This window comes from Aedes aegypti, chromosome 2 (genome assembly GCF_002204515.2).
Source record: "Aedes aegypti strain LVP_AGWG chromosome 2, AaegL5.0 Primary Assembly, whole genome shotgun sequence".
Lineage (NCBI taxonomy): Eukaryota > Metazoa > Arthropoda > Insecta > Diptera > Culicidae > Aedes > Aedes aegypti.
In genome coordinates, this window is record NC_035108.1 from 46,448,289 (window position 1) to 46,474,809 (window position 26,521).

The following is a 26,521-nucleotide window of genomic DNA, read 5'->3' on the forward strand; positions in this document are numbered from 1 at the left end:
AATGACCTTCGGACTGACTCCACGAAACATCCGTATAAATCCGGAACCGACCGTCCGACTTGAGTTCCCAGAATAGGTTATGAAACTGTGGTGTGGTGTTGTGTCAAAAAATTCTTTTGTGAATGATAAGCCAGGCTCTGACCGCCAGGGATGCAAAGGTTAATTAGTCATCGGATGAAGAACTGCGAAGCTAAATGCCCAGCGAAGATTCATAGCAATAAATTGCATGATGTATTACAGTCATCTCTCCCTAACTCGATATTGAAGGGACCATCGAGTTAGGGAGGAATCGAATACCAGTGCAACTGCGATCCAAGGGACCATCGAGTTAGCCATAAAAACCAACTTTTACTATGGTTCTCTAACTTGATATCGAGATACGGAATATCGAGTAAGGGAGAGTTAACTGTAATTTCAAAGGATGGTCTAGAAGAATTGATAATGCATTTAAATTAAGGTGAAGATTAATCGAAGCCCAACTTCAAATTTTCAAGAGCACGGATCTGGAGAACCAAACACCAGTTTGAGCTGTAAACCTAAACGATTGGTCACCACCAGCTAGTGACCAATCGATTAAGTTTTCAGCTTAAACGGATGTTCGGTTCTCCAGATCCGTGCTCTTGAAAATTTGAAGTTTTGCTTCGATTCATCTTCATCTTAAGATTCCAAGATCTTCAAACTTGTGGTCGTGACTACAAGTAACATATGAGAACCATTTGGGCGTTCCTGAGTCCTGATTTCAAAGCTTTACTCCCTTTGAAACCTTTTTGCTTACTATTTTTGGGGCACTTTTTTTCGAGAAGCTCTTGAACAACCCTTTAAACGCTTTGGGATGCCTTGGTATTTTTCACAGAAGTTCTTTTGATTATTGAAGATCAAAGTGATCAGAGTGACTAAAATTTAGCGATGATTATTTTATTTAAACTGTAAGCTGAACAGAAAACATAAGTTTCGCTTTTTCAAAACTTTAACATTTTTTACTTCATGGAATCTCTTTAAAATTTAGATTATTTGGAATGGGAAAAATCCAAGAAAATCAGCTACTTCTCTTGTGATCTCTTGTGAACCATCTCGAACGTTCAGTTAAGTCGTCTTTAAATGAAAAAATGCGCCTCTTCTCCTCAAGATGTTTAAGAAGTAGTTTGCGTTCTTTAAGGGTTACGCGGCAGTCTCCTTTCTATGCAATTTGTCAGGTAACTTTGAAATGGAGCTCAAGATCTTCTGCCTGAATACAGCAAATTCGGAAATGTTTACCACGATTGCCGGAAACCTTACCTTCCTCCCATGACTAGAGGCGATTTCGATTTGTTGCTCGAAAAGTATGCTTGAATTTCTTCTTCTTCTTGACATTACGTCCTCACTGGGACAAAGCCTGCTTCCCAGCTTGTTTTCAATGAGCACTTCCACAGTTAAGAGTTTTCTATCCCAAAGTTCCGTTTTTCGAATTGATATATCGTGTGGCTAGCACGACGATACTCTATGCCCAGGGAAGTCAAGGAAATTTCCATTGTGAAAAGATGCTTGACCAACCGGGGATCGAACCCAGACACCTTCAGCATGGCTTTGCTTTGTAGCCGCGGATTATAACCACTCGGTTAAGGAAGGCCCCCTGAATTGATATTACGTAGTAATAGACGAAGATTTAATGTAACAAATTTTTTTGTTCCTAATATTTAATTCCCAATTTTTCTTCCTATTTCCAGGTGACAAAACTCACCGTTAAACGACTTTCGATCGACACTTCAACGACAATGAACCTGGCAAGTGCGGGAGGATCAAGGAACCTGCCGTGGTTAGGAGAGCCCAGTGAAAAAGTTCCAGAGACAACTCGATCGATCGGATGACTCTCGGTGCTAAAGTGCTTGAATATTATGTAACCCACCTTGCTACCAGTGATCAAAATGTAGACAACGAGTGATTTCCATCCGATAATCGAATCAGAATCCGAAGAAGAGGGAGAAGACGTGTCATTGTGTGATATTCCGCCTCGAAGGCAATCAGTGAATTTGAGTGTAGAATCCGAGGTTCGTAACGAGTGTCGCACGGAAACAGAAGCATGGTGGGTCGCTCACGGATGAGTATCATCCTGCTGGTGGTGCTCATCGCGTGCAAACTGGCAGATCCGGTGCGATCGAATGGTGGAATTGTTGCTTCCGGTGGCGAATCGCCACCACCACCACCACCGTCGTCTTCACAGCTATTCGGTGCTGGAAGTGACCGAAGATCTGTTTCGTTGTCGCGTCAAACTGAAGTGCCAAATGTTGGCCGAGGTGGAACGTCCACTACGGTGCTGCTGACGACATCCACGACTCCAGCATCGGCAGTGAAAGGTAGCAGCAGCAGCAGTACGACCACTCCGGCGGCGTCGATTGCATCGCAGCTGGATGGCCACCGATCTTCGCCAGATGCCACCGTCACCACCGACAATCTAAATGGTGAGTAGAGTACTTTACACAGTGGCGTATCCAGGAAATCGCTGATGTTCTTACTTAAACTGGAATTGCTAAAGACGGTTTTATCATATACCTTTAGAAGTTTTTTTTTTATTTGAAAGGAAAAGTTTTTTTCTATTTTTATGCTGCTTTGATGAAACTTCAATGAAACTTTGATTCGCTTTCAACCAAAAATATGAGACAATAAAAAAGTGGTATGGATCCTCCGAAATGAGCGATGAATTAAGGTCCAGAAAAAAGAAAATTTAGGAACTTTAGACGCTGAAGATTTGAAAAGGCTACTACATTACACAAAGGTTAGTTGGGAATTTCAGCGCATAATGGCGCCGATATTATTTCATGACGTCCTAAAACTAGATCTTATAGAATGGTTTTATTTTTATGATTTGGGAAATTGATATCTTTATCAATCTTGCTAATTGGTTCAGGGGCTACACACCATACCTTGCTTCAACATTCTAGAACTAGGAGGCGCAAGTGAGCTACGAACATTTAAAACTCATATATCTGATGATTCAGACTTTTACGGTTTACACCCGATTCTTTTTTTTTTGCACGGATTTTTTCACACGGCCGTGTAAAAAAAAGTTTCCATACATTTTTTTTCCGCCAAATCCTTATTTTTGCATGAAACGTCGAGAAATGGTGTTACTTTTTTGCACGGTTTTCGAAATTTTGAACTAAAACTTTTTTTGCACGGTACGCATTCCTCGTGCAAAAACAGAATCGGGTGTATTTAGGTTTAAGACAATGGGCTGCATGCTTTGTTAGTAGAATACTCAACCACAAGGAAGCGCATTGAAAACCTCAAACTTATGTATCGGCTGATCCATATCAGATAGCAAGCTGGTGTTTTCGGTAAAGTTGTTCGTATCAGTCTAATATTAAGAGAGACTAGTGAGCAATGTTTTGAAGCAATATCTGCTACTAGAGGCGCTAGTGTACATTAAGAATTATAAACTTTTGTATTTGCCGATGAGTATGTATTGTATCTGCCGATCAGTGAGAATGTACTCCTGAAGTAACCATTTTTAGGGTTTTATGATACACTATTAGTGGAAGTCGTGACCAATTTCATTAAGCTAAAAATAAATCTAACTAATCCATCCCAACTTTCTCACAGCCGCTTTTAGAACGCATTTCAACCAAGAGGATTATCATTATCATTTCAAATCTGACTAATATTTGCTTGTGCTTAAAAATCTTTGACAGCATTTTTTTTCAATCTCAAAAAGAAAATAAAACAATGCAATGTCAGAATCGAAATAATCATGGAATCGCTTTTCGCCCGCTTTGCGCCCACCGAAATTTCTCAGCTGTGGTCCAATCGATTGAGGTGAAATTCGGCAGGTAATAAGATCACAAAAAATCAGCTATATCCTTTTAAAATCTGCTGAGAAATTGCCTTGGAAGTAAAGAGGTTGGCAGCGTTTTATAGGAGACCTGACTGTATATGGAAGTACAGTTAAACCTCTTTGAGTCGATGTTCCATGACTCGATATCGACTCATGGGACCATACTAGAAACAAATTTTCATGGTTACTACGATGGTCCCTCGAAACAGCTTCCCAAAGGATTTATGTTCCATGACTCGATATGAGTCGATGGTCCCTTCAATATCGACTCATGGAGGTTTCACTGTAATATCAAATAATGTGATACTTTAATGATTTCAGTCTGCGTAAAACATGTGGTCAATTATTTTTACCTCTACCTTTTTAAATAATGATACACACCAACAAAATCTTAGATTTACACGTAACGTAATTTTAGCTTCAATCATGCAAAGCCATTTATCATGTATTATTCAATGATAAAACCTACAAACACATCTATTATATCCAACATTGCTAGCAAAATCCTTAATATTGAACACGAAACGTCTTCTCTTAAAAAATGTTGCATGCAAAACGGCTCAGTTTACATGATTTTCACGCTGAAAATTCAATCAAAAATAATGCACATCGAATGACAGGCCGGCGATTCATCCATGTGCATTATATATGACAGAATATTCAGCGTAGAATCATGTAAACCGAGCATTCTTGTTTTCAATTGCACTTTCTAAATGCAAGAAAGCATGCATTATTGGCGAATGTTGGATAGAAGATCATGAAATGTTTCAGTTTCACTCAATATTTATCGTTGAATATTCAGTTATAACTCGTTTTAAATGATTATCATAAAATTAACGTGTCATGTAATATAAGTATAAGTACAGATAGCTTTTTTCAACGGCCAAAACCTCTACACAGCAAAAAATTCTCAAATTTACATGGCACGTAATTTTTATGATAATCATGTAAAAGGAGTTGTAACTGAACATTCAACGTTAACTAATGTAAACTGTCTCATTGCATTCGAAAATGCTTGCAATCTTGAGTGAAACTGAAACATTTCATGATCTTGCATTCAACATTTGCCAATATTGCATGCTATCTTGCATCTTGAAAGTAAAATTGAAAACAAGATCGCTCGGTTTACATGATTCCACGCTGAATATTCTGCCAAAAATAATGCACATAGATGGATCGACGGCTTGTCATTCCATGTGCATTATTTATGATTGAATTTGTAACGGTTCAATTTTTGAATGGAATCGAATCTGGTTTCTCTCTAATCAACTGACTTCACTTTTGCGCCAAGCAGACGATTCAATCGTATGCATGTGAAGCAGCAATATCCATGCCCAGCGAGACTCAGGGCGAGTCCATCAAAACCCGAAAAAAAATCAAAATTCGAACCCGATCAATCTCACCACAACTCTGACCCCACACGCTAAATTTTTAAACCGACCCAAAAAAACATCAAAATCGAATCAATTCCCATCAACAACCTTTCTTCATCTAGGGCAAACTAGCAAATGTTCAGACGAGAATTGTATATTTTGGTTTTGCCTTTTTCTCCTATCAGGATTCCAATAGGAATTTTACTTGCGCACGGCCGTGCTAAAAACTAAGTCCCTTTTGGTCCGAGGGTACACATACGGACTGTCCTACTTACATCTAGCTTATCTAATCTGACCTTGATCTTTCTGGCTCGGCTCAAGCTCAGGCGATGTCCAACGATGGATGTAACGGTGGGCCAGCCTAGACTACTGTTGGTTGCTGTAGCGAGCGGTCGACGACAACGACGACGACGACGAGGGCGAATGGGTTGGTGCTTCTCCGATGCTGTGAGTGGTGCGTGTCCTGGCTAATGCGCTTCTTGCATGCGAGTTCGGTTGGATTTCGAACCGCCAACTGTCTCGAGGCTATCGATATGAGAATGCCACTGATGATTTGGCTTCCAGTGCGCAATTCTCGGGAGTCGTGGAATGCTCCCAGGCCCGTAGGTGCGACGATGGGTCACTGGCCGGACGACGAGGCCTATAGCCTACAAGCCGCCAAGCTTCCGGATCCACCCAGAAGACTCGTAATGGTCGAATCCCCCTACAACCTACTTCCGGTTCTAGAACCCGGCAGGAACACCTTCGCGTGAAGGATTCGGTTCCTTCACGAATAAAGAAAAAAGAGCACACACGTGTGGATTAGCATTTAAGGAGAACATGGACAACACAACTTCTCCACAGGACACACAACGAATTACAACAATTACCTGAGCCTCGAGCAGAAGATACTTGGTCTTGCTGATTTGACGACAGCAACTATCTTAAACTAAGATCTACAAAGGACACACAAAGAATTAAAATCAATGCCATCATCATGGCCGAGTTACATCACTCACATGGGAAAGCCTGTTCCCTTGCACTTGGGCCTACTAAAAACTTCCACACTTTTCTTATAATTTTCCGACTTTTTCTAAAATGATCATTTAATAAGAATTAATTTGCAAAGGCATATATGTGGGCCTCTAACTCAATTGGCGATTTCAAACAGCTTGTAACCACTAAAAAAGATCTTATAATTTCCACTACTGGGACTACGTCCGCTTTGGATCACTGTTCGACTCGGAAAGGCTGATGACCAGAATGTTTGATTCTTTGTTAGACTTATACAATAGATTGTTACTCACAATACGTAATCCGTTACAGGATACTCATCAGTTAGAAGAACTGAGTTAAGAAGTAAGTGAGTTCAGAGATTGCTTTGAGATAGAAGAATAGTGGTTGCTATACCGACCACCGGGAGGCGCTACCGTCATATAAGTGATTGGTTGGATATGGCTACTTCTTCAATAGGGTACGATTGAATCAGACTTTTCATGACGAAAAGATGATCAATCGATTTATTAAAAAAACTAAAACTGGTAACAATATTGTAACCATGTTACAAATTTTCAGCGGGAAAATCATGTAAACCGAGCCGTTTTGCAAGCAACATTGTTTGAGAGTAGACGTTTTGCGTTCAATATTAAGGATTTTGGTAACAATGTTGGATATAATAGATGTGTTTATAGGTTTTATCATTGAATGATTATTATTATAATACATGAGAAATGGCTTGCATGACTGAGGCAAAAATTACGTTACGTGTAAGATTTCAGATTCCTAAGATTTTTTTTGGTGTGTAGTGCTCTGAATATGCATCGTAGCAAATTGTGTGTCTTCGACAAAGTGTTTTGGAGTATTTTGTACTATATTTTGACTTCTTTGGCTTTGATCTAGATAAATTGTAACGGACCTAAATCAGTTTTATATTTATTATATGGGCGTCCTAGCGAAAAACTTTCTTCTGCACAGATGTCCATTGAGGCATTTATGACATTTCTTCCCAAGACACTTATGCTCTTTTACCGACGTAGATGGCGCAATATTCAGACTTTAGATAAAATTTCAAGTATTTATGTAGTTTTCAAGGGGTGCTCATTCCACCCAATTGGCGAAACCGTCCTAACTACCCCTATCTTTGCAATTTATTCACAAAATACTTTATTACTTCCTCAAGTGTCTAGGAGTTTTTTCAGAGAAGGAGTCCATCGAGAGTTACTTTTTAAAACATATACAAGTTTCATCGAAAGGACAGCCGGGTTTCATTCGATTCGTTTCTCTCGCGTCGGCGTCTAAGTTTTTTTTTTTTGATTAATTCTGCATGTGTTCTGCTGGGTAGTGCTTCGTTGTAGCCCAAGCAGAAAGTTCGTTTTTTCGTCTAGTAGCCAGTTTTTTTTTTCGATTCAGTTTGCTCGTGTTCTGCTGGGCAGTGCTTCGTTGAAGCCCAGGCAGAAAGATCGTTTTTTCTCGATTCGGTTTGCACGTGTTCTGTTGCCCAAGCCGAAAGTTGTTGTTTTTTTTGAGTGCTTTTCGACGGCTCAAACAATTGAGTTCGGGTCTTTGCATCGCCAGAGTGATTTTTTGTGCAATGAGCATGCTGGCATGGCATGGCATGAGGTTACGGCTACTCAGTCAAAAATGGATTATCAATTTGGTGAGCTCGTTTCATGCTTGTAATTTGAATGTACAATATATTTCAGAACGTATTTTTGTGTTGACAACGGTAGGAATGTTGCTTATATGAATTGATTTAATAAAATATGAACAGATCGTGGTGGAAGAAAATTTCCAAACGAAGAAAGTATTGGATAAAAATTAAATGACTCTTAGTCAGAACCACTATAAATGTAATAGATTGTTCACATCGTTCTAAAATGCTAACAATTGGCGCCAGCAGTTGAAATTGTCCACCAAAAGGTTTTGAAGATTATGTTTCTAACACTGAAAACATAACGGCGAACCTGTTGTTTGTATACCACTCATTAAGCGTGCTATGCCAAAATGTGAAATACCAAAACGTCGAAAAGAGTGAATTGGATGAAAATAAAATTTATGTGGATGAAGGATACTCTTCAGAATGAATAAAAAATTCATGCCAAACGTGATTTTGGGACAAAATATCGAAAGATTAATCGTCGAATGCCAAAGCGTTGAATCCCCAAACGTCGTTTCCAGATATCTTTTTTCATATTGTGTTCGATAAGGATTGGCACATAGTGAATTATTTATTCTTCCGGAAAAGAATCATTCTTCCAAGTAGTTCTCGTTTTATTTCAATTCTCTACTTTGGACGTTTTGTCCTTTCGATGTTTGGTCTCTTCGACGTTTTGGCATCCGATATTTTGGAATTCGACGTATTGTCACCCAACCGCCAAACGCAAAACGTCGAAAAAAGCAAATTGGAAGGAAACGAAAATTTGTTGAAAGAATGATTCTCTTTCGGAAGAATAAATAATTCGACGTTTTGTCCTTTCGATTTTTTGTCCCATTCGACGTTTTGGAATTCGACGTTGTGACTTTCGACTTTTTGTCTGCGGTAATTTTGTCCATGAACCGCCAAACGCACATTGCATCGAACACAGTTTGCAAAATTAAATCAGCAAACAATTCCATACCGCTGTTGAAATTTTACTGCTTTTGGGATTCGACATTTTGGCATTCGATGTTTTGTCTTTCGACATGTTGTCGCTACACCTGTAGCATCGTATTGATGAATCGAATGGATGGAAACGGTAGCACCTAAAACAAAGTATAAATTGATCCAGGGCTTAGGGACAAAATGTCGAAATGCAATTCGTCGAATGCCAAAGGAACATGTATTGCCTGGATTCTTTTCTTCACATCGGAATCGGTTAAATATGCTATGAATAACGTTAAGCAAGGATAATCAATCATTTATTCTTTTGGAAGAGTATCATTCTTTCAAGAAATTTTGTTTCCTTCAGTTTCTTTCTATTCGACGTTATGTCATTTCGACGTTTTGACATTCGACGTTTTGGCATTCGACGTTTTGTCTTTCGAAGTTTTGTCACCCAACCTTGATCCTGCATTATAATATAGATATTTTTAGCAGGTTTAAAACTCGTTTAATTGAATTACTCAACTTGTGAGTATCTCTGTTTTTGTGGCTGTTTGTGGCTGTTTCAAAGTTTGGTAAGTTGAATTGCTCCGAATTATTAGTAAGAGATTTAGCTTTATTGATTTATGAAATTAGGTAACTTTTACATAAATTACATAGGTAACTTTTCTGTGGCTTTGTTGAATATCGAAAATGGGGCAAGCATTTAAACTCATCATTTTCCCGCATTTTTGACAGTTTTCAGAATAGAATCGATTATTACCGTGTAGTAATAGTAAATCGTCACTTACCGAGCACGAAAGTACATTGATTGATTTGCATACTGAGAAATAGAAATTAAACAGTATTCACATCGAATCAACGATCTGAGGATTGACCCTTTCGATTTGAAGCGCGAGAAATAATTGTTTGCAGGTTTCTATTTCTTTTTCTTACTTTTCAAAGCATATAGAGATGATTGGCAATGTCTAGCAGTAGCTGTGTTGTTATATTCACCAAAATGGCTTCGGTGAGTGAAATTTATGGATAACGCCAACAATTTTCGTTGCATAGGATTGAGTGAATGTAGTGTGGTTGTTGCACCATGGGCAGATTAATTTCCCGAGAGCGTGCACGGAAAAAATACAATTGCGAACAATTGTAAACAATATAATTGTAATTGAAAACAAATTTGTAGGGGATAATCAATAGATAATCATTGTCGTTCTAATACTATCACAAGTTGCGTGGAAAATTATTCCAAAAAATATCATTAATAAAAATAAAATGCTTTTAGAAGTATACAACAATGGTAAATCGGTCTGATGTATTCTGCGCAGTTCATACTTTTTTCCCCACGCTCTCCTATAATTGTTTTTAATCCACTTCGATACCGGCGATCCGCCCCAAACCGGATGGCGTACAAATCACTCAGCTCACCGCAATTTGTAATTATGTATTGAGCATTGCTCATCATTCATGTAACTTTCATGTACGTGACGTCTATATGCTATATGTTGCAATTATGTTAATATATTAGTTGTGGTGCTAAAGGACTTCTTGAAAATTCACTGAAATTATTACATGTAGTTTTTTCTCTGATTGCTCTGAAACCTCCTTGGGACTTCCTATTGGATTATTCCGAAAACCCCTCTTGGGTTATTATGGAAGGCCTTTCAGATTTCTTCCGTAAAATTTTCCTGGAATTCTGTCGAAAATGATTTCATGATTTATTATTTTTAGTGGAATGGAATTTATTTTAAAAATATGGGTTACTTCTGGGTTCGGGGATTCTCACAAAATTCCTCGAGATTTCTTCTGGTATTCCTTCTGAAATTATTATTTAATCCTTGTGATATTTTACCCGAAATCCTTCAGTAGTTCTTCCGTGAATCTATTTGAAACTTCTTCGAATATCCCTCAGAGATTCTTCCAGAAACAGGTTTTGAATTATTCCGATTTATCTGGAATACTCTCCGAAAGAAGACTGAGACTATAATTGAAAAATATATATTCTTTCACTTCGCCTTCTTCCGTGCAAATTTTTGGGAATCTTTCGGAAATTCCTGTGGGATTCGTTTGTAAATCCCAATGGAATTCTTCCCGAAATCCCTTTGGAATAATTCCCAAAATCCTGTTAAGAAGCTTCCAGATGTCCCTCTGGGATTTTTTGGAAATCTTTTTATATAGAAATCCCTCCGAAATTCTCTGAAATTCATCCGAAAATTCCACTGAAATTTTTGAAAATCTTCCTAGCACTCTTCAAGAAATCCTTCTTGTATGCTTACAGAAATCATGATTTATTGTTTCAAGCAATCTGCCTGAGATAATTTTGAAAATCCGGAAATTTTCCGGAAATTCTTTCGTGATTTTTGAGATTTTTTTCTAAGGTACCGTCGTTGGGGGTGACAATGGGTCAAAAAGGCATATGTACGATTTGTTTATTGAATAACTATCGCAATTTCGCTCCAATAAACTTCAAATTTGGTGTGTATGTACTTTGATGGTACATTAACCACTGTTCAAAAAATTATTGAAAAATATTTATTCACAGCGGCACTACAAGTGAATGAAAAATGACCCAATCTCACCCCATAGAGGGGGTGACATTGGGTCACTGTAATTAAAATAACTTGTTTTTGAGAATATGATTGCAAAACCATTCACAGCTGAAACATATTGATGACATATGATGCAAACAAGACGAAAAGATAACTAAGATATTTCACAAATATGATAAACCCACTTAAAAGAATAATTATACCAGAAAATTGAAAAGCTATGAGAAAATATATGAAACCCAACATTTATCGTCAAGTTTACATAAATTTTCTTGTTTGTTTCCCTCAAATTATCTTCAAAGTCTCATCCCCATTGCCATTAAACCTTTACAGTTTTCCCAGAGGTGTACTGATTATTTTAAATCCTCGCAAATAGTTATATTTCGGTGCGGCATTCCTCAATCAATATATTTCAGGCAGATTTTGATTTGATTTTGATTTTTGAGTACCGGTATTTAAGCGATCCAACTCATTCGTACTTTCGTGAGATGTTTCTGTAATATGAAAACACTAATAAATAATTAAATTTATTAAAAAAAACAATTGATAAAATTTTACGATGTTGCTGCGCACGAAACACAGTTGCTGGTTTGAGAAGTTGTCAAAATTCGTTGCATTGTTATTCGATGCACGGAATCCCCAAGTAGACTTGTTTGATGTTTCAGAGATGCTGTATTTAGAAAGAATAAACACATCTTAATGAGGAATGAGAACACCCGGCACCGTAAAATGTTAAAAAAAATGGTCTTGCAATATAATTTACTATCATTCTTGCTTGACCCAATCTCACCCCCATTTTGAATGTTTTAGACACCGTACCGAAAAAAATAAAATTTTTGTGGAAAAATCAATTAGATTCCGGAAAATACTTGTGAAGTGTAATGAAAAGTCTTTCAACCTTCTACTAATACAACGATAGAGGTTAAAGTAAATGCGTTATACTTTGCACAGGAGAAATTTAATGCTGTAAATTTTATCTAGTTTCAACATACAAGTTTATTGATATAGTAAACAAAAATTACTAATTCTAAAAATGTATATTGTGATGAATTATGTGTAATAATATGTTCCCCAACATATGAATAATTATTTCTAGCGATATCAGCACTATTAGCTGATCTATTACATAAATCATAATTTTCCGTTTTGACCCAATCTCACCCCCTAGACCCATTGTCACCCCCATCGACGGTACTTTGGAAAAAAAACTCTGTTATTCTTCTGGAAATTCATAAACAAGTGTTCTTTATTTTTTTTCGTGATTTTTTAGTTAATTTCCTTGCAAATTTTTTGAGATCCTTGGTGGAGTCTTATGAAAATTACTCTTGATTTCAAATGGAGATCCCTCAAAAAATGAACTACCGGACCGCCCTCTGGGGCTTTAAAAAAATAACTATGAGATTCTTCCGAAAATCTTTCCATAATCCCAAAGCTATTTCCAGAAGGATTTTCAGAAGGAAATTTTCAAGAATCCTTGATATTTTTCCCAGGAGTCTCAATGCAATTTCTGGAAAAAATACCAGAACGATTTACGGTTGAATCTCACTAAAACTTCTAGTAGAATTCTTGAATGCTTGAATGATATTTGGAAGAATTCCAGTCGTGTTTCCAGATGAATTTCAGCAGGGTTTATGGCAGAAGCCCAGCAGGATTTTTTGAAAAGTTCCAGCAAAATTTCTGGAAGAATCTCCCAAAGATATTTTGAAGCCTTCCAGCAAGATAACTGATAGAAATCTGGGGGTATTTCAGAAGAATTTTCGAAAGAATCCTAGAAAGAATAATCACAGAGTTTTCTTAAAAATTCGGGATGCTCCTGGATCCTAGAGGTAATTCGGGAAGAATTTCTGCAGGAATCCTTAAAAAATATAGTAGGAAGCAAGGTAGGAAGGATTTAAAAGATCCTCAGAGAGATTTCCGAAAAAAAAATATAGAAGGTTTTCCGAAAGAATCCTAGAAAGAATCCGAAAGAATTCCAACATGTTTTTTGGAAGAGTCCCAGATGTATTTCAAAGATATTGTCGTAAAAATCTCATTGGAATTTCTAGAAGAATTTCATAAAGATTTTGGGTTGCATACTTTCGAGGGTATTCTAAAAGATTTCCGAAAGCATCTTGGGTGATTTCCGGAAAAATACCAGAGGCATTCTCATGAGAATCCCAGAAGTATTTCCGGAAAAAAATCTGAGTTATTTTCTGAGGGATTCTCGAATAATTTCTAACACCGTAACTTCTGGTACAGTGGTTCTCCCCAAAGTTGATGATCTCTATACAACAGTTAATGGATTTTTTCAAATATTATTCATTAATAAACAGATATCCTTCATAGACACACCTAATAACTTTCTCTGTTATCCACCACAGATAAAAGAAGAATTTTTCAAAGATCATTCAGATTCCATTAAAAAGCTTTGCTAAGAGTCTATCAGATATTTTTCCTAGATTCCGATAGAAAACTTCTAAAGGATCTTAGATCAGTAAGGTGAGTAGATACTAACAAAAATTTCCTACAAAATTTTTCCAAAAAGATGTCCAGGAGAACCTAGATTGAAATTTTATCCAAGTAACGTTGTATTTTTTTTACAAGATTTGCATCAGAATCCACGAAATTCTCGTGAATAAATATTTCAAAAATTTGTTAGATCGACCGCTTCTTTGAATATTATGAAAAACTTGAGCTTTTTAGAAACTAGACAATAGCTTATATTTCAACCAATTACTCCTTAAAAACCACGTCAGATATCCGTTAATAATTTTCTTAGTTTTTTAAGGATCACTAATGTGAATATCTTCCGAAAATCTTATTAAAAATCCTACTGATAGATTCAACAAGATTTTCAGTGGTTTGAGTGAAAACAATGAATACTTTCAATTTTTTCAATCCCGTGAAAAGTTCGCTAAGGAACTTCACAGAAACTTACCAGGAAGCTGTCGAAATATGTCAAGTATCGATCCTAAAATATGTCAGGAATTTTCTACTACATCGCTAGGAAAGATGCTAATTCTGGCTTGCACTGAAAGTTAAGCATGCAATCTCATATTGAAATAACTGCATTATAATTATTTACAGTGATTGTGTAACTGAAAAAGTCGTTTTTCTGATATTCTGATATTCCACTAAATATGAGTTCTTGCAAAACAAGCGATACAAGAAATTCCTCTTATTTAGTTATCAATACAAAAAAAAACACTTATTAAAAAACGGTTTCGCGAACCCCCTGAGAAGCCTTCACGGCCTCCTAGGGGTCCGCGGACCACCGGTTGAGAAACCCTGTTCTAGTATTTTTTTTGCAAAATCCTCTTAAAATATCCAGAAGAATTGCAGCAAGATTTTTGGTAGAATCTTCCATAGTATTTCCGAATTTCGAAGATTTTAATTTCCAGAAATTCAAAAGTAATCCTTAAGGAGATACACGCAAAATCACATACAGATTTCTGCAAAAAATCCAAAAAGATGTCCAGAAGAATGACAAAAGGATGTCCAAAAGAATCTCAGAAGTAATACCGGAATGGTAACGATTTTATTTTTATGAATCCCAAAGTGATATCTGGAAGGATTCTGTGATTTCCAGAAGCGCTTCGAGAAAAATCAGAAATAATCTCAACATTTCCAAGTTTCACTGTTGACACAGTTCGTAACATCAAAAATTAATTTAATTTATAAATTTCTACCCAGGAGAACTTAAGCACATCTAAATTAAATAACAGTTCAAAGAGTAAAACACCTCTCATGAGTTTTCGAGGATATAGATATGTTTGTTATTTGATATTTAAATACTTGAATTAATAAACTGTTATCAATAAGTATGCAGCCATTCCATGAAAAACCGATCTAGTGGGTTACCGAATTCCGTGAAAATTTGCTATTTTGTTCCTTATTCGAAATAAGGATACACGTGTTTTTGGATTTTTTGATTAGGGTGACCATTTCCCAATTATGACAAGAAAAATCGCGACTTTACAAAATTTTAATTTAAAGAAAATAATAACTTTTGAACCGCTTGACTGATTTTCAATTTTCTTGGACAAAATGAAAGCTAAACATTTTGACTTTACAAGAAAAATATAAAATTTCACAAAAATTGTTTTTTACATGAAAATACAAATCAAAAAATTCCGATTTTTCTGATTTGAAGGCCTTGGGACAAAAGAGGCAAAGATAGCCGTAGCGGTAAACGCGCAGCTATTCAGCAAGACCAAGCTGAGGGTCGTGGGTTCGAATCCCACCAGTCGAGGATCTTTTCGGGTTGGAAATTTTCTCGACTTCCCAGGACATAGAGTATAATCGTACCTGCCACACGATATACGCATGCAAAAATGGTCATTGGCATAGTATGCTCTCAGTAAATAACTGTGGAAGTGCTCATAAGAACATTAAGCTGAGAAGCAGGCTCAATCCCAGTGGGGACGTAACGCCAGAAGGAAGAAGAAGGGACAAAAAAGGCTATTGCTGTCCTCATTTTCATAATATTTTATTTTTACTGTCAAATTTTCAGCGATGTATGTTTTTTTTTGTTTAGATATATATTTTTGAAAATAAAAAATCAGTCATTTTTTATCGCCACACACTGTAGGTCTCAGCAGAATAAATTTTTTATTTAAAAAAAATCATAACTTTTGAACAGCTCAACCGAATTCCAATCTTTTTTTATGGAATGAAAGCTTAAGATTACAACTTTTCTGAAAAACATAAAATTTTGAAAAAAAAAAAATTGCATGGAAATATATACAATTTTTCTAGAAACTAGATATTTTTATACCGTTTTGAATCATATTACGGACAGCTTCAAATTCCGGACACTCTACTTTGTATGGGAAACATTTCACACGAAATGTTTCAATATTTGCTGTTCAAAAGTTATCATTTTCGAGACGCGTTTTTTATGTTTTTTTTTCCATAAAAATCTATGCAAGCTTATAATGTCCAACTGCCTTAGACGTCTCTTCAGAAGCTGGATGACATCAACTGATGGTTTGACTTTTCTATTAATGATTTCCATGAGCTGTCCGGAATTTGAATCAAAGCGTCCGGAATATGAGGCGAAAGTGAAGAAGCATCCGGAATAAGAATCATGAAAAGGCCACACATTTCGATTTATTTAAAATTATCAAGTTGCAAAAGCGTATTCTTTACGTACCATTCGAAAGTTAAGGGTTTTCGACGCTCGATAACGATGAGAAATCATACAGAATGATTTATTTTGTATGCTCTTTGCTGAGTTATACTTCACTAAGGCCTTAAGTGTCCGTAATATGAATCAAAACGGTATATTTTCATTTTTTATAGTTTATTATTTTTTCTGAAAAGTTGAAATCTTAAGCTTTCATTCCATAAAAACAGATTGGAAATCGGTTAAGCTATTCAAAAGTTATGATTTTTTTTTAAATAAAAAAATCTAATGCGCTGAGATCTACAGTGTGTGCCAATGAAAAATGCGCTTGTGTTGGAAATTTGAAAACCGAGCACAGCGCGATCAGTGACTGGAATACAAACACTAGTGTCGCCGCTCGGCGGCCAGTTAGAGAAACTGAATGTTCAAAAGGTTATTGTCTGTACTTTTTGCTGCTGGCGCCAACTGTTAGCATTTAAGCACGATATACAGTCGTTACCTTATTTTAAAAGCCTAATTTCTTTCTAAACAACTGAAAATATTAGTTGGAGTCAATTCGATCCTGAGGCACAGACAACGTTCAAGGAATATTTATCTAGAAAATATTTTTCACCGTGTCAAAATCCAAGTGCAAATTGAAAAACTTGCGGAAACATGATCAAAATCAACACAGATTCTTAAAATAGAAGTTTCACAAGAACTTGTGAAAAAATGGTGAAAAGTGTCGAAAAACAATTCCAAATAATTTGTTCCAAAATATTCGGCTTTGGGAAGTTTAGACCCTTGTCCCCTAGTACGCCACTGACCCAACATATTGCAGCAGTTTGTGCGCTGCTTCTGCAGTCCAGTAGTGTGATGATGGAATTAAGAGCACTAATTAAGATTCGCGCTCGCAATTGTGTAAAACCGTCATCGTCGTCGTTTGAGCAGTTGTCGAGGGTCGTGAAGTAGTTGAGGGTGGTTTCGTAACGATGGGTCGTCGAAAACGGTCCAGCAGCCCCTACAGATCTGCCGGACGATTGGCTCTGTGTGGCGATGGACCACTCGTGCAGCTAAGAACGATGATGCACTCTAGTGGCATCGGCATCGTGGAAGAGCTTTCGATAGTGAGGTATTCAAATTGAGTTGATGGCGATCGAACGATGACTAAAGTCGTCGCTGCTTTTGTCGTGGCACAAATTGGGTCAATTCGTTGCCGCCATGAATTCGATTTTGGACGGAGGTTGCTTATGTTGAGGCCACGTACTTAGGTTGCTATGGGCGCGGGTGAAGATGGATTGCGATTTGGCGTTGATGATGACTGGTTAGCTCTTAGTCGTGAGTCAGATATCGAAATCAACGAGTGCTACACATTGGTCAACATATGAAAGTGTTCTACTCGAAATTTGCGTACATATGCAGATGAACGGGGTTGTTTTTTTGTACCCGTAATTATGTAGGTAGAATCCCCCACAATTTTTATTCAAGGGATCAAATCCAATGCATCAGATGAAGATATTTTCTCAACCGTTGGTCGATTTTTTTAAAATCGCACTCACATACTCTCGAAACACCAATATTTATTGCACCGTAAATGCCTTTCACTCCGAGCTGATTTTCACTCGATTTTCCATGTTGGGTACACCTTCAAACCATCGGTGCATTGCGTGGAAGAAACTTCCACGGGTCTCCAACCTGATCGAGTTGCTTTTCCAAGAGGGTAGTACTTGCATAGCGTACCCATTTTGGGACGTTTCTTCCGCAGCCCGGAATGGTAATGTACCGGAATTATCACTCCGGAGCGATCTCGACACTTTCCTTTGCGGTGACGATTTTCACCCGGTGGGTAATTTTCGTACGTTTGAAGGTAAAAGTTACGCCATTACTGAGTGTAATGTTGTTCACTGGACTGCGACTTGTTCAAATTTTAGCCGACATTGTTTTCGCACGACTTTTAAATGACTGGTAACCCTTGGCTTTAGGGGTTAGTGGTGGTCAGTGTTATGGTATTTACAGAGTATTTTGAGCCACAATCTTTCATATGTTGATCCCTACAAGAGCAAGTTTGCTCGTAAAAATCAAGCTTAGTGCTTGTAAAAAGCAAAAACAAAATCAAATTTCTTTCAGGAGAAAAATTTTCAAATTACTTGTACATTTGCTCACAACTGAACACCACTGATCTTCTAACGGTGCCCATTTCCTTGTTAAGAGCAATCAATTTCCAATTTTGCAACGGGATCTGACATTGCTGTAATCGAAACCATCCGCGCAGACACATAATCACACAGAGAAGCTATCAGATTACATTCGAAGCAATTGGAGTTTCATGCGGCAAAATCTGATTCACCTCTGGCAAACCGTCGTCGATAATGCGCCTCCGTTCTATTCAAACAAACAATCGATCACCGCGTATCGATCGATACTCTTCTCTGTGAGCTGCCTCGGCCTGTTTCCAAGAGTCCAACCGCCGGAAGCTCGTAAATTAACGGCTATTCTGAGCTGCCTGCCGGAGAACAACCTCTGATTGAATGATAGCTAGCTGATAGATGTCGGGTCGGGTGCTCCATTTGCATATGGGCGCACAGAATTGGCACACAGACTCACCGAGATGAATCATGAGCCGCTTTCAACTCCCCGCCGGCTATCAACCGGTACCATTTTCCAAATTAGATCAGACGCGAATCTCCTCGCGGTGGGATTGTGTGGTGTGTTTTGTTATCCAACACCTTTAACGAGTAATAGCAGAATGTGCACAACGAGGGAGGTAAGCGACCGAGATCTCTTCAGCTGATCCAAACCTAGGGTACGAAACCGCCAGAAGAAAAGTATTCAACTCGTCAAACGGTTCGCCGCATTCTCGTCGTCAGCGAGATTCAGAAAACAATAGAAATGTAACTGCATCTTGCAAGAAACGGGTCAAATTGAGACTTAAGAATCGTTTTCGAAGCAGCCACTTCCAAGGGTGTAACCAGGATTATGATCAGGGGATGACCAATGACCTCGAAAGCATTAATCATCAATAATAAAGCCAATTGACAGTTTTCGACACTTTCCGCATTTTCGTGCGGTTATTCTGAACTATGAATTACGTAAGCCCTCCTAGTAGAATTATTTAGGTGGGCAAGGGAGAGTCCAAAATGCAATTAAATTCGTAAATAACGAGTTCAGTTACGGATTCAGGCGGATGGGTTACCGAATTCCGTGAAAATTGACTATTTTCTTCCTTATCCGAAATAAGAATACACGTGTTTTTGTTTTTTTATTGGTGTGACCATTTCCGAAATAGGGTGACCAGAAATATCTCAATTTCGAAAAATTTTAACTTACCGCTCGATCGATTTTCAATTTTCTTGGACGAAATGTAAGCTAATAATTTAACCTTCTCAAAAAAAAAAAATAAAAAAATAAAAATAAAAAATAAATAAGCTTCACAAAAAATGTTTTTTTTTTTACATGAAAAAAGAAACAAAAATTTCCATTTTTTCGTGTGTTGAAGTCCTCGGGATAAAAGGGGCTTGTACTGTTCTCATTTTTTCTTGAAAATTCAGAAAATTTTACGTTTACTGTTAACTTTTCAGCGATTCATGTTTTTTAGTTTTTGAGACTTAATTATTTGAAAATAAAAAATCAGTCATTTTTTATCGGCACATACCACAGTGGTTTAAAACCCAAAAATCACGATCATCAGCTTTTTCAGTATCAAGGAGTGAAAATATTGCCATACTATATTCGGCAAAGTTACTGCATATGTTGAGTATCAACTATTGACATTCGAAAATTTTTGATTAATTTACTCATAAACGATATAAAATTTTTATTTTCTCTGTTTGTCGTTAAAAGCAGTTGATGCCTTTGACGAACTTGTAGGAATTGTTGAATGAAGAAAAGTTGTCGTAGAAACTTTAACTCTATCTATTAAAATAAAGGATTTATAGCGATTTTTATATAAAAACCACTTCAAAAGTACAAATACTCACTTAACTTTTTTCACAGTGATTTTGATGGCTTACAATGTTCTAGGACTATGTATATATTTTCAAAATACAAAACTTTGCTGAACATACCAAGACAATATCTTCATTTTTTCTATGAGTTATAAGCATTTTATTGTGGAAAATTCACCTTTTTTACAATAAAATATCTAGAAAAGTTGCAAAAAGTTGCAAACAAAATTACATGCATTAGAAAGACCAACATCCCTAGTAGCACACATGTTATAATAGATGCAGAATAACTATTATATGACTATATCTTGTCATATAGCAGTTGATATGCCATAATTATAACATGAGTGTTACTCGGGATCTCTACTATGTTTTCCAGATAGACCCATCCGTGTCTTCGCGTGTCTTTGCCACTTTTCTGCCAGTTGAAAAATTGAATATTTTTACTTATAAGTATTGATTATGCGCATCTGAGCTCTATTTATAACTATTTCTAACTATATATATAATTTAGTCAATACTGAAATACCAAAAATTAAAAAAAAAAAAAGATATCTACTATCTAGTAGTATTTTGTTACTATGTGGAACCATCTCAAACGGTTAGTTTTTATGGAGTAGTTCCACTAACATGCTTTTTCAATTAACAAGTCCGCTTATTTGCCATTCTACTTTACAATTTTTACCGCAGCAAGCTTTAAAGCGACACAGTTAATATCCTTTGATCAGGTTTTTAATATTACAAAATAACGTATGTCAAGGCTCTTGAACTGTCCTTTAATGCTCATATAAGACATCAATCAAACGGTCAAAGTTTAAAAGATTTCAATAGTAAAATCCTCCACATAAAATTATCTGTCTGAAACTTCTCTGAAATGCAAGAGTTTATCTTCTTAATCACATGCTAGAGTCGTCGGATCTAGTGGTGACGAGCTTATGAAAAGTGACATTTAAGCTTTCTCAACTATTAGTATCGAATAAAGCGTACATGCAGAAACTTGATTATTCAGGTGAGGAGGGAACTGAGTGAATTAAATTTGGATGTTTCTATTTAGTATACTTGATATAAGAATAATTAATTGAATAAAATGAATATGAATATGTTTCGCCCATTGTATAGTACACATATATGTACACGTAAAAAAATTGTACGGTAAGAACTAACATTTTAGGGAGATCACTTGAGTGCTCGCACCAGCAATTTTCATCAGACCAGAAATGCGCTTGATTTTACCATGTCTGTAGTCGAAATCAGATTGATGAAATTTATTTCTGCAGATGTACCAGTTTACTATTAACGTAGTAAATTGTTCTGAAATACCATGGTAGTTTAAGCAATGGGCATAGTAAGCTATAATTGTAATATTTACCAGAAATTTTTTTCCAGTGTACATATGTAACAAATAAACTACTAATAAGCGGTTTCTTCACCACCGCTTAGGCCCTAAACTTGGTTTAATCGTATGGATAATCATGGCTTATGGCTTAAGCGAAGGTGAAGATATCGGCCCTAAGATGAACAAAATAATAACTTTTTGTTAGAAAACTTCAAACTTAAAGCTTTCAATGATAGTTATCTCAATTATGCGTAGTTATAAATAGTTATGAATAGTGCTCAGATGCGCATAATCAATACTTATAAGTAAAAATATTCAATTTTTCAACTGGCAGAAAAGTGGCAAAGACACACGAAGACACGGATGATTCCACCTGGAAAACATAGTAGAGATGTTGGTCTTTCTAATGCATGTAGTTTTGTTTGCAACTTTTTGCAACTTTTCTAGATATTTTATTGTAAAAAAGGTGATTTTTCCACAATAAAATGCTTATAACTCATAGAAAAAAATGAAGATATTGTCTTGGTATGTTCAGCAAAGTTTTGTATTTTGAAAATATATACATAGTCCTAGAACATTGTAAGCCATCAAAATCACTGCGAAAAAAGTTAAGTGAGTATTTGTACTTTTGAAGTGGTTTTTATATGAAAATATCAATAAATCCTTCATTTCAATAGATAGAGTTAAAGTTTCTACGACAACTTTTCTTCATTTAACAATTCCTACAACTTTGTCGACGACACCAATTGCTTTTAACGACAATCAGAGAAAATAATTTTTTTTTTATCATTTATGAGTAAACTATTCAAAAATTTGTGAATGTCAAAAGTTGATACTTAACATATGCAGTAACTTTGCCGAATATAGTATGGCAATATTATCACTCTTTGATACTGAAAATGCTGATGATCGTGATTTTTGGGTTTTAAGGTAAAGATGAATCGAAGCCAAAGTTCAAATTTTCAAGAACACGGATCTGGAGAACCAAACATTCGTTTGAGCTGAAAACCTAATCGATTGGTCACCACCAGCTAGTGACCAATCGATTAAGTTTTCAGCTCAATCGGATGTTTGGTTCTCCAGATCCGTGCTCTTGAAAATTTGAACTTTGGCTTCGATTCATCTTCACCTTAAACCACTGTGCATACTGTAGACTTTTATATTTAAAAAATCATAACTTTTGATTAGCTCAACAGATTTCCAATCTTTTTTTATGGAATGAAATCTTAAGAATTCAAATTTTCAGATAAAATATAAAACTCTGAAAAAAAAATATGAATTTTTTTACATGAAAAATATATAAATTTCTAGTTTTTTTTAGGGAAATTGCTATTCTATTTTTCATGTAAAAAAATATTTTCCAGAGTTTTATTTTTTTTTCTGAAAAGTTGAAATCTTAAGCTCTTATTCCATAAAAAAAAGATTGGAAATCTGTTGAGCTGTTCAAAAGTTATGATTAAAAAAAAATCTAATGAGCTGAGATCTACAGTGTGTGCTGATGAAGAATTACTATATTTTTTTTATTTTCAAAAAAATATATCTCAAAAACTAAAAAACATAGGGGTATATCCCCCAGTACAGGACAGCACCCTATTCCGGACAAACTCAAGAAATTGAGAAATCATGGTGCAATCAAGATGGTGTATTAGTAGAAAAGAAAGCTATTATGGAGACTAATGTTTGCGTAGAATAACACATCCTTGAAATATTAATGCCTCTTAAAATAAGGAGAAAAATTTGAAAATCTTGAAAAAAATTGAATTGATGTCGCCTCAATTCTGAGCCTATTTAGTAATTATTTTGAATATGAAATAATACTTTAGATCACGCAAGCATGATCGAACATAATCCTAATTTGATAGTGTGATTGTATTTTTTATCACAATTGGAATAAATATGGACAAATTAAAATTTTGGTTAAGCACCTCCTGTTCACCAGTTTCGGACAGTTTGATTTATTATATTATATCTTTGTAATTATTGCATCAGTGTCTCAAAATACTTTCATTTTTCATGAATTTCATCGATCATGGTATCAAACATCCAATAAAATTAAGAATAATGAGCATTCAGAACATTGCAAAATGTGCTATTTTTCATCATATATGGAAGAGATTTTTGATAAACATCTTTCAAATTTAGAAAACCTCAAATTGTTCTTGTAAATGTTGCAAATGCATTGAATTGGCAATTATACACTATCCATATAGTAAACACATTCAATGATAATCAAATTTACAGAATTCGAGGCATTTCCAGAACGTGTCCGGTATTGGGTGCCACCTTTCAAGATCGAGCAATTTTATACTAAAATACATAATCAACATTCAATGTCAAAATTCATATTTCTTCTTCTTTATGGCGTTACGTCCCCACTGGGACAGAGCCTGCTTCTCAGCTTAGTGTTCTTATGAGCACTTCCACAGTTATTAACTGATAGCTTACTATGCCAATGACCATTTTTGCATGTGTATATCGTGTGGCAGGTACGAAGATACTCTATGCCCTGGGAAGTCGAGAAAATTTCCATTACGAAAAGATCCTCGACCGGTGGGATTCGAACCCACGACCCTCAGCTTGGTCATGCTGAATAGCTGTGCGTTTACCGCTACGGCTATCTGGGCCCCCGAATTCATATTTATATTTTCTAATTTATTTTTGTACATTAGAAAAATGATAATATTTATCATAAATGGGTAACACGAGCACATACAACTATTATTTTTCGAATTATGATTTTTGTGGCTTAAGTATCCGGTACTAAGAGATCTCCCCCTACATCGCTAAAAAATTGACAGTAAACGTAAAATTTTCTGAACTTTCAAGGAAAAATGAGAACAACAACAGCTTCTTTTGTCCCGAAGCCTTCAAAACACGAAAAAACGGATATTTTGGATTTTTTTTCATGTAAAATTTTATATTTTCTTGAAAAGTCAAAACCTTTAGCTTTCATTTTGTCTGAGAAAATTGAAAATCGGTCAAGCGGTTCAAAAGTTATAATTTTTTTAAAAATAAAAATTTTGCAAAATCGCTATTTTTTTGGTTACCCTATTACGGAAATGGTCATCCTAATAAAAAAAATCCAAAAACACGTGTATCTTTATTTCGGATAAGGAACAAAATAGCAAATTTTCACGGAATTCGGTAACCCACTTGATCGATTTTTCATGGAATGGCTGTATAACAATATTTATCAACAAATTTCATTATACTTTCGATGCTTAAGGTGATACGGCAGATCATGTTATTTTCCCTATCTTTTGCCTCACTCTAACAATTATCATCAAAACTTTGCAGAAGCTAATCTCGAGTTTTAGTGAACCGATGAAGCTGAAAATGGAATGGGTTGTGCACTACATATTTAGAATTATATGATAAATTTTTCACGTCGATGTATGGAAAGGTACTTGAGCTTTGCTTCTTCAAATGAATAGGGTGATTATAATGACGCCCCATGCAGCCTTAAAAGTTATTCTTTGGTAGATTAGTAAAGTAATGTATTTTGCCATATAGAACAACCGACGAATTTTATGTAGAGACTGCAATCATATTGGAAAAATCGATTCAATCTAAATTTTATCGAGCAATTTCAAACAAATTATGTATGAAATGAAAGAATAATATCTATATTTCATGCTTGGTGGATTCGATCACAAAAAAGTTTGATAAAATTGAATGTAAACATCACCGAAACCTGAGTTTTATACAACTTGGGCGACCTGTTGCTTAAATTGTGACGTGCTGGAACATTTCCGAGAACGGTATCAGATTCAGTGACTCCAAATTTACTAGAGACACATAATTTGATTCTTGAGACACGCAAAAATGTCATTTTTGTTACGCTGTGTTATCATTCTAAGAATTTGCTCAAAGATTCCTCCCGCATACCTAGGCTTACCACTGCTTTGGACTGAAAATGTCCTCCTGAATTATTGAATTTCATATCCACTTTTTTGTTTGAATCTCTTGGATGAGTGTGAAGGAATTTTAACTTCGAACAAAATTTAAATTTAGTTTTCTGTATGTTTGTTAATTGAAAACTGTCTAATTGAATACTTATTGGTCAGTATTATTAGTTTCTTTTCTAGATGATATTTTTAGCATTAAAAAGGATACCTTCATTGCCTCGGTTTCGTCATCTTGCTGATAATGTTCAGCCGTCTACATGCCGTTGAAATCTTTTGAGTTCTTCAAACAACATTTTCACCTATTTTTCATCAAAATTTAGACAAATTCATCAACCCACCCAATACTATCCATTGTATCTTAAAACAATCGACATTGAAAGTTGTTCAAAAATTAAATAGGATTTTTTTTCAACATGTTTTTTCTGAAACAACAAAATGTCATAACAGAATCTTTTTCAAAATTACACTTTTTGAAAATAAAAAGTCTGAAAATGACCTTATTAGATGAATGTCAAAGAAAGGTCAAGAAAGCACAGATCAAAGCTCTTTAGACTTCTTAGAGCAATACTTTTTTCCTTAAAGTTATATACGAAAATGGCCACAAGCGTCTAAGGTTGCTCATATCTTTAGTTTAGTATCGAAGATAGACAAAAATTGAGGTTGTTTGGTTGTTATTATTATCTTTTTACCCTAGCCGGGTAGAGCATTGAGGTGAGTTTATTAGAACTTTTCTTATAAGCGATTTCTTCACCATCGTTTAGGCCTTAAACCAAGTTCAACCATATGTGTAAACGTGGTATACGGCTTAAGTGAAGGTGAAGAAATCAGCCCTTAGTGCATTCATGTAGTTTTCTCAAAAAATGATTCAAATATCAGTATATTACAAAAGAATTATTTTTCATTTTATCAAAAATTACAGAATTTTTATTTAGAAATCTTTTTTTGGAAGGATCCGAAAAGGTACATC

The 26,521-nt window shown here is 35.8% G+C and overlaps 1 protein-coding gene across 4 annotated transcripts in view; it reads left to right on the plus strand.

Annotated features, from left to right (window-relative positions):
• Window positions 1-26,521, plus strand: part of LOC23687720 (mucin-5AC) — a 418,483-nt gene that overhangs the window by 76,563 nt on the left and 315,399 nt on the right. For all 4 annotated transcript variants that reach the window (XM_021840758.1, XM_021840761.1, XM_021840762.1 and 1 more), the window contains exon 3: window positions 1,704-2,435. In XM_021840758.1, coding sequence (XP_021696450.1) covers window positions 2,057-2,435 — 379 coding nt within the window. In that variant the 5' untranslated portion in view covers window positions 1,704-2,056. The remainder of the gene's footprint in view (window positions 1-1,703; window positions 2,436-26,521) is intronic.